General features: G+C 35.8%; 2 protein-coding genes across 3 annotated transcripts; one reads left to right on the forward strand and one right to left on the reverse strand.

The window, feature by feature from the left end:
- The first annotated feature begins 76 nt into the window (after positions 1-76).
- Positions 77-4,518, forward strand: LOC125505040 (5-hydroxytryptamine receptor 1D-like). Its single transcript, XM_048667974.1, has 8 exons — positions 77-491; positions 551-854; positions 3,051-3,279; positions 3,332-3,518; positions 3,571-3,650; positions 3,708-3,860; positions 3,910-4,043; positions 4,105-4,518. The coding sequence occupies exons 2-8, from the start codon at positions 566-568 to the stop codon at positions 4,368-4,370; spliced, it is 1,338 nt and encodes a 445-aa protein (XP_048523931.1). The 5' UTR covers positions 77-491; positions 551-565; the 3' UTR covers positions 4,371-4,518.
- A 120-nt stretch (positions 4,519-4,638) lies between these two features.
- LOC109539737 (ATP-dependent RNA helicase SUV3 homolog, mitochondrial) lies at positions 4,639-8,386 on the reverse strand. 2 transcript variants are annotated; one of them, XM_019907696.2, is made up of 13 exons: positions 7,956-8,386; positions 7,690-7,897; positions 7,414-7,597; positions 6,712-6,823; positions 6,433-6,654; positions 6,239-6,367; positions 6,093-6,186; positions 5,914-6,033; positions 5,676-5,856; positions 5,415-5,594; positions 5,210-5,358; positions 5,031-5,152; positions 4,639-4,871 (listed from the first exon to the last, which is right to left on the reverse strand). In XM_019907696.2, the coding sequence occupies exons 1-13, from the start codon at positions 8,260-8,262 to the stop codon at positions 4,678-4,680; spliced, it is 2,202 nt and encodes a 733-aa protein (XP_019763255.2). In that variant the 5' UTR covers positions 8,263-8,386; the 3' UTR covers positions 4,639-4,677. The 2 variants fall into 2 exon arrangements, with proteins under 2 accessions (XP_019763255.2, XP_019763254.2); XM_019907695.2 differs by having other exon boundaries at positions 4,956-5,152.
- Between the last annotated feature and the right edge of the window lie 555 nt (positions 8,387-8,941).

Raw genomic sequence — 8,941 nt, forward strand, 5'->3', positions numbered from 1 at the left:
AATTATGTTTCTGGCCGGTCTAAAAGCACGAAAAATCGCACGTTTCATTTTCTACTTCAGTTTAACTTCGCACCTCAGCAATATCTCCGAGACACCGTTCGTGTAAAATTAACAATTTTTATTAATTTTCTAATCACATTTAAAGTTCATCATTTCTTTCAATCCGCCTTAAGCTCCATCTAGAACTTTATCTTTCTGTAATGTTTCTATTTTGTAAATTTATTTACCCATTTGCAAGTCAAATGGCAAACTCCATGAAACTTTCGGTAACATTATGGATGTTCCAGCAGGTTTCTGAAACTTTGTTTCAATAAATATTGCGTTCTTGCTTTTTACGTCACTTTGCTCTCAGAGACCTGCAGGAGATTAACTTGTCGATAAATAATCGGTTTATATCAGATATTTGAAGTAATAAATAACTGCAGCCTAAGCCAATGAAACATTGTGAACTGGAGAAACTCTCAGTCCCATCGCCGTTTTTAATGAATAAAGTAATAAATTTGGAACATTGTTGATTATAAAAAAAAATAATTAGTTTTTTTCTTTTCAGAAATGATCATTCATTATGACTACGACCGTGGTCACGCCCGCGGAAAACAATGCTTCCAACATGACCCTGTTTCCGTTCCAAGAAGCCGCCCCTGGAAAATTCGGCTATCAACAGGCATTCCTAGTGATCCTGTTGAGCATAGTGATTGTGATAGTAGTGATAGGAAACACTCTAGTGATAGCGGCCGTGATCACAACGAAACGTTTAAGAACAGTCACAAATTGTTTCGTCATGTCTTTGGCGGTTGCCGATTGGCTGGTGGGGATTTTTGTGATGCCACCAGCTGTTGCTTACCTTATAATGGGTAAGATCGATAAGGATAAGCCAATAAAAACCGATATTTGCTTCCATCTGTTGCCAAAAAGTAAATATGGTAATATGAGCAGAGGGAATATGTATTTATTCCAAAGGTATTGAGGCAAAGTGAATGGTTTCTAATATTCAATGATTGGTGCATTTTTATGTTTTGAGGTTTTCATATAAAAAAATCCAAAACCAAATTATATGCTTAGAAATGTAACTTTTTGAAAAGTTTCATCGTGCATTTTTCAAATTTATTTAATTGATGATGAAGCGCTAATATAATGTATGAAACTACAGCAAATTTGATCGATTTACATACAAACTCCGCCAGTAATCGATATTTATCAAAAGGAACTTTTTATAGTAAAAACGTTCCTCTATCGAAATGCTAAAGTAACAATCTTTTTTTCAAGCGGCGTACAATTTTTTAATGTTTAAGTTACAAATGACCCCAAATGGTCTATGGAATTTTATTAATTGAATATTCTTAAATATTTGCACGATTTAACTGAGTTAACGTTCAAAAAATCAGAAAAATTATATAAGCGAGATTTATTTAAAAACTTAAACTTGAGTTATGTAGATCCCAAACTATTAAATTTTCCGCAAAGATATAGATGGTTAAAACGGTGTGTGTGAACCAAAAAAATATATAATAGGGGAGCGTTTAATATATTCAGTTCTCGTTTTCTGGAAAAGAACCTTTTAGAATATTAAATGTTCAATTTTCTTCAAAAAAAAAAAAAAACTATAACTAATAAAATCTGAGGAAAATCTATGAAAGGTATGTTTTGACCGTAAGGCCTAAACTAGTAACCCGAAATAAAATTTAAAAAAGTACAATTCAAAAAATGTGGACTGAATTAATTCATTGGTTTAGTCAGTAACTAAATTCTCAAATTTAATCAATACTAAATATGTAGTAAAAAAGCTTTTTAAAACACAGTAACTAGTGATTATTCCGTTTATAACCCCTCATATTTAAATATCGAAGTTTTCTTTTCGACAACTTTTCTGTATTTTTCCAATTAGAACTCCATCTAGGTTTGAAACGCCCTGTAAAAGTATTCAGAGCACAACCAGGAAAAAATTGCACCTTCAAAAGATTGCGTTAAACGCGATGAATAAAAAAAGGTTGGCAGAAAAAATCACAGTACCAATATTTACTTAATTTTTTAATTTTCTTAACAAAATTCCCTTGCTTCAAATTATTATTATTTTCTGTTTTTACATCTTTACACTTCAATTTTCGATACATTTATTTGGAAATTATTGGTTTTCACTTCGTTTCACGGTTGATCAATTAAACATTGAAATGCACAGGAAATTTTATGTATGCAAAATACTCGATTAAAATAATTTTCGCTAATTACAAATTTGCCATTCATGCAGGCCCAAAAAGCCATTGTATTATTAGTTAACACTGAAACCCTTTTAGGAAAAAATATAAAGTGAGAGGAATTTTCAAACAAGAAGAAACCCCGAAAAAGTATCAAGCACATTCAGCACGCTTTATAAAGATAACGCCATTTAAAACTCTTTTGGAGCAAAAGCTGAAGTTGTAAAAACTTTAGTTATAATGTCAAGACTTCCGCGTTCCGTTTAATAGTCTAAAACGGACGCCCGGAAAGCAATTGCGATGACACCCGGTATGGAAGCAGGTCTTTTTGTTAAATTATTCATGATCAGTCCCATTTATCTTGGCACTGAAAAGGAATAAAGTAATTTCTTGTAAGTCGCTTGTTATAAAACGCAAAATTGTCGCCTGGAAAAAATTAAATGTGTAGTCAACTTGGTGAATAGGTAAAGAATTACTTTATTAAGCCATAAGATTGATCGGTCAAGAATACATTCGGAAAATACGCTTCTAAACGACATCTGAAAAGTTCAATGGCGATATCTTTATTCATGAATTGGCTCGATTTTTCTGATTGCTCTTGAATGAAAATATTTCCAGACCACTTTAATCTGGTGCAATAAAAACTGTGGTAGAATTCTCATTTCTCTTCTTATATGAGGCTGAGGTTATTTAAGAAAAGCACACTCAACTCTATTGTCGAAAATAAATGATTCGGTCTGGATTAATTGGATTTATCGCTTCCATTCCGCAGACATTTCGACGTAGTTTCAGGGATTAGTATCATAATACATTTCTAATAGGAGAGGTAAAGTAATATTGATATTTGGGACTCCTTAGGTGCATGGGAGTTGGGATGGGTGCTTTGCGACCTTTGGGTCTCGTTGGATATCCTTCTTTGTACGGCCTCAATTCTCAGCTTATGTGCGATTAGTGTGGATCGCTACTTGGCAGTCACCCAACCTCTCAGTTATTCCAAAAAACGAAGATCGAAAAGTTTGGCCTTCGTAATGATACTTATCGTATGGGTTAGTTCTGCATTAATCACCGCACCGCCCATGTTCGGATGGTAAGCAACAAAGTAATTTTCGATTTATTAGGTTGAAGAAATTCTTCTTTAGGTACGAATCAGGCAGACACGGCCAGAAAACCTGCAGATATAACCAAAACACTGGCTATGTGATCTTCTCTGCAATGGGCTCGTTTTTCATTCCCATGATTGTGATGCTGTACGTCTACGTGAGAATATCCTGTGTTATTGCCCAGAGACACGATCAATTGAGTCACATAAATAGCTCATACACTAGGGTAAGTGCGATGTAAAACATAATCTATGTAATACATCAGCTTGGCTTTGCAGAAAAGTAAGCAGAATGGGATTACCATTGAAGAATCGGATATCGAAAGAATCTCGGCCGAAACTGAAGACAGATCTGCAAGGTATATTGGACAAACATTTTTAAATAAAAACAAATTAAATAATGGTTTTTTCCGTAGCGCGCGCTCGTCCAGTTTGGTCAACAACTACAGAAATAGCATACTACCTGACACGCCTCGGAAATCATCCTCCAGACTACTCAAGCCGAACACAAGCTTTTCATTCCATGACCACAGATCTTTAACTCCCGTTAGGAGCTACAACAATTTTAGGTAGGCGCGCTAATTTACACTTAGAAAATTTGTTCATTGAAAATTTTAGATCATCTTTGCCAACTAAACCAATAACATCACCATCCCAAGTAGAATTAACCATGTTAAATTATGAGCCTGCATCGAGAGTATCGTCGTTGCGAAGAGAATCAAAGACTGCACAAACCCTTAGCATCGTAATGGGTAAGTCTCCTACGACTGAACAATGAAAATTAATTGCCTAAATAAACTTTACTTTTTCCAGGTGGTTTCATCCTATGTTGGCTTCCATTTTTCATCAACTACTTGCTTACGCCGTTCATTCAACCCAACGAAGTCAACCGGCTCATCATGCTCTATATGACATGGCTGGGATGGATTAACTCAGCTATCAATCCATTTATCTACGCCTTTTATAGTCCCGACTTCAGAATAGCCTTTTGGCGATTAACTATCAATCACTTCAAAAAGGGGGTAAATGATAGGGCAGAGTTCATTGAGTCGCAACCAAAACGATTAGAATTGGGATAACCTGTCCAGTGCAAGTGAATTTTAAAATTCATCTTTAAAGGCGTACAAAAAAGTTACTCTTAACGATGTTAAAAAACCAAACTGATTATTTGTGCTTGTTATTGTTGTAGATGCTGATGCCGCAATAAAGTAGTAAAGCAAATTTCAATTGACTGGTGTATGATTTTTAATTAAAGTTATTTGCACTCTACTGAGAACCGGCTGCTAAAATACTTATTCACTAGGGTTTAATTACTTTTTAGACTTCTGAAGATAAAACACCCCGAAAAAGGCTTTATATTCGATGATTTATTTTTTAGATACATATTTACTTAGTGGTTTTCCTCTTTCTCCTAACGGTCGTTTTTGGGGGTGAAGGATCCTCATCACTATCACTGGCTTTTAATTCTTCCTTTCGATTCCATTCCTTTTTGAGCTCACTTAGCATGTCCGGTGTCAGGATTCCTTGAGCTAATAGTCGTTGCGTAAGCCTCCCTTTGCCAACAGGCGACGACTGGATATCTAAACAAAAGTTCAAATAAAATTCATACTAATAAATCTGGTCTCAAAAGCTTGAAAACCCCGACAAAAAAAATGTTTGCTTACTTCGCAAATAATTTTGCTTCTTATTATGGCTATCGAAAACTTCTTCATCTGCCTTAGATGTACCCGAGCTAATACCTGTTTCGGAATTTTGCAGCAATCTGGTCAGTTGTACCACTCCTTGCTGTATAATTTGGTCTAACTCTTTTTGCATGTCTCTAACTAAATCCGCCTGGTTGAACAAATCCACAAACCGGTAACTGCAATTCATGAACATTGCGAATTCCCAATTAACTAAACCAAAATCCCCGGCTTACCTTAACCAAAGGTACAAGTCGAGAACATCGAAAACAGCCTCTAGATGTACGAGGTCGAGGATGGTGCGAGGCGGTTGCAGAGGCCAACCAATCGACGAACATAACCAGTCGAAGGTGATGGGTTCATTTTTGCTAAATTGTCTAGTGAACTAACAACGCAAACCAAATTAAATTACCGTTGACATTTTTTCTGCTAATTGCTTACCTTGAGGAACATGGTACACACAAATGGCATCTTTTTATTGATTGGTGAGCAGCAGAAGACATATCTGGCTCGAAGCGGCAAAGGAACATGTTGAATCATATCGGCTAGAAATTTAAAGTCATCGATGTTGCACATAAAATACAACGAATTGTCCACGGTGCAGAGATTGACGAATATATCCTGAAAGCAAGTTTCATATTAAAGACTCAGGAAAAAAATTACATCGAAGAAGCAATTTCAGTACAAAACCATATCGCTTACCATCAAATTGCTTAAAGTCGAATTAGGCAAATGATAGGCATAAAGTTCTATCTGTTCTGCAGTGGGGTGAAGACCCGCTTGTGTTAAAGGCTCTGGCTGAGAGGCCATCAACGTCTTTAAAGTTGGCAGATCTTCAGTTTTAAACGTTGTTACGAAGCCCTGTTCCCATTTGGTGCCGTACCTTCAAAAAGTTGAAATAAATAGTAAAGAAATGAACGGTTAAAAATAGGTTTTTTACCTTCCAGCTCGGCCAGCGATTTGCAATGCTTGTGACACTGAGATCGTGTCCATTTCTTTCTCGCCCTTCTCATTCATAGTTGGTTTGATTAGGGAGTAAAAAATAACTCTTCTTATACTCCTGGGCAATAAAAATAAAATAAAAATGAATTCATCTAAATATCCCTGTCGTAGACTTACAGATTTAGGCCCATTCCGATTGCATCGGTAGCAACCAGTATTTTGCAACTGTTTTCTGGATCATTAAACTTTGCTGCTTGTGCCAGCTTAGTTCCTAAGATAACAAGAATAAAAAATGAGAGAATAATAAATAAAAAAAAGTTTACCTGGTGGCAAGCCCCCATATATTACCGCCACTTCCTTTCCAATATTTTCAATTTTACGCGACACTGAATATATGTCGTTTTTACTGAAACATACTATACAATCGCCTGGTTTCACACTTTCCAAGCTTCCTGCAAAAAAAACAAGAGGGAATGACTTCTTTGCCTAAATAATGGATCATTTTCCGTTCGCTTACCTAAAGCCTGATTTTCAATTTTCAGATCAGTCAATCGCTTGTAATTCCGAACTTCTATATCTTCGCCCGTGGTAAGACACAGTTGACTAACTAAGTTCACAGCTCCTGCTTCGCCGCACAGGTGGACTTCTTCAGCCATCAGCCCTAGAAGGGCTCTCGTCCAGGCCCAGCCCCTTTGTGGGTCTCTGATCATTTGAATTTCATCAATTACAGCTACTTCATCTAAAATGGACAAAATTCAGTCCCGAATATTAACAATTTTTGCCTGAAGTGACTTACAAGGATTGGTAACTGAAGTCATCTCAACTGTACAAGCCACATGGGCGGATGGGTTTTGTAAAGGATCTGCAAATTTTCGTTCTTCTCCTGTTACAAGATCACATGGTGTTCCCTGCAACATTTTTTCAGTATTTCTATTTTGCTTTGATTGTTAACTGATCAAATTTGACTAAAAATATTGCCAATATTTCTTCTAATCCACGATTATTGGATTATTTTATTGCAAAACTTTGTACTCAGTTCTACTGAATTGACAAATAACGCTTAAAATCCACATAATTCTGCTTTTGAGCAATTTAAAATAATAGTTAAATTTTTCAGAGTTTTACAAGCAGAGGTGTAAAGTTAGTTAATTAAATACTACCACTAAAAATAAATTGATTGATCACACTCCTAAAGCAACTAACTTCTCTAGACACTAAGGTGGATGCGCCTCTAAGAACGTTATTTATGCCCACCAAACTGGAGTTAAAAACGCCCGTTTTAGTACTTGAAATATTATTTAGTCTTAAAGTTCCTTTCTTATGCCCTCCTATGTCCATCAAATTTAAATATAGGTCCAAATCCTAATCACGGGCGCGAAAGCGACCATGAACGCGCCAGTTTCTCGGGTTATTTGATACGAGTCTAGTTTATTTTAAGGTGCAAACAAAAATTAGAACTGTAAAAATCATTTTCTAGACTGTTACAGCAAAGACATACCCTTCCGTTGCACTTATTGAAGACTTCAGATGCTAGCAATTTAAGTGGGCCGCAGTAAACCCCCGATTTGGCAGTGATATACCTTTCCAAAGCATGGTAAGTTTTCCCTGAATTAGTTGGACCCGCATGGAAGATTATTTTTCTATTCAATGCTCTGGCTTCTGGGTACCAGTTAGCTGGAGATCTAAGTTTTATCAGAATAATCTTACGTTAAAGGAATACTGAAATGTACTATCCAGACCAGTTTAAGCGAGTAAAACTTTGCCTGAAAACTACCTTAGATCGGAAATTTTCTTTAGATCATCCATACATTCCAAATGGGGAAACATCTGCTTGGCATGTCGTAAAAAGTACGGAAATATATCAGTATGGTTTCCAGCACCTTGCAAAATATCGCTGACGACTACATGTAGATCAACAGGCAGGGTATTTGCCTCCAAACAGTACCTTCTAAAGCTTACATAGGCCTGATGCTGCAGGTAGACTGGGTAAAATACCTTAATGATTTAAAACCCCTAATCCTTATTAACCTCGGTACTTACTGTCTAAGCCATTCTCCGTAAGTAGGTGCTTTATGCTTGGGTTCTGGTAAAACTTATTTAAAACTTTCAGCAAATCAGCTTTATTTAAATTCCCTGTAAGCTCTGCCCCCACGTTGATATCGTCTGGATTTGGTTTAATCTGTATGGGTGTAAAAAGCGAAGAAACATTGTCTTTCGACGACCCCCTTTTAGTCCGCAATTGAATTAAACCAGCGCAAACTGGCCTTAAAAAACTTGGGGCTGACAAAGTGGTAACGATGGAATTCACCGTTTTGAACACTGTGTAAATTTTCGGTTTCTGCAGCATATTGACAAAAATGTGCGTAAAAAGCTACCAAATTACTGTGTGTGGTTCATTATAGAAAAATTAAAGAAATAAATAAGACACTAAACTAGAATGTTTTACACTTGATTTATTTGGTTAGGTTTGCTACCTTCGCATCGTTTCAGTGGCATAGATTTGTCTGACGTCAGATAAGAGGGAGACAAACTGATGAAAATAAAAAAATAAAATAAATTTTAATCAATGTAATTTTCGTAGTACCTATTATTTTACACGGAATTAGAGTCTATGGAAGTTTAATTCAAAAGTGCTTTTAATTGGAGAACACAAGATTGAATTGGAAAAAGAAAACAAAGAAGTACGAAAAGTTTTAAGATGGCCAGAAAGTTTTTCTAAAATTTCCGTTTTCGGTTTGAAGAAATTTACAATTATTATTCATTTTTTATTCAATTTAGATTTCGAATTTATCACCAATGAGCGCCTTTGAGCTTTCATTAATATAGGGGGTGAGCCAGTATATCAAATGTCCAATCATCAGGACGTTAACAGTCTATTTAAAAATCCAATTTTAAGACAAAAATATTATACAAACATATGTTTAAAACGGCTTTTTAAACTTAACATTTTACTTTATTTTGTGAATAATTCACGAAAATATGAAGATCCTGTAATCAAGGGCAGATCCAGGAGGGGGTCATGGGGG

Source organism: Dendroctonus ponderosae, unplaced genomic scaffold (genome assembly GCF_020466585.1).
Source record: "Dendroctonus ponderosae isolate FM_Combo_2020 unplaced genomic scaffold, Dpon_F_20191213v2 Dpon_F_20191213_643, whole genome shotgun sequence".
Lineage (NCBI taxonomy): Eukaryota > Metazoa > Arthropoda > Insecta > Coleoptera > Curculionidae > Dendroctonus > Dendroctonus ponderosae.

Bases quoted from the DNA above. Each gene is read 5' to 3' on its own strand.
- LOC125505040 (XM_048667974.1), top strand. From the start codon at position 566: ATGACTACGACCGTGGTCACGCCCGCGGAAAACAATGCTTCCAACATG. The intron at 3,280-3,331 runs GTAAGCAACAAA...ATTCTTCTTTAG, and splicing joins GCACCGCCCATGTTCGGATG to GTACGAATCAGGCAGACACG. The intron at 3,519-3,570 runs GTAAGTGCGATG...TTGGCTTTGCAG, and splicing joins TAAATAGCTCATACACTAGG to AAAAGTAAGCAGAATGGGAT.
- LOC109539737 (XM_019907695.2), bottom strand. From the start codon at position 8,262: ATGCTGCAGAAACCGAAAATTTACACAGTGTTCAAAACGGTGAATTCC. The intron at 6,824-7,413 runs GTATGTCTTTGC...AAAATGTTGCAG, and splicing joins TCAATAAGTGCAACGGAAGG to GGAACACCATGTGATCTTGT. The intron at 6,368-6,432 runs GTAAGCGAACGG...TTTTTTTTGCAG, and splicing joins AATTGAAAATCAGGCTTTAG to GAAGCTTGGAAAGTGTGAAA.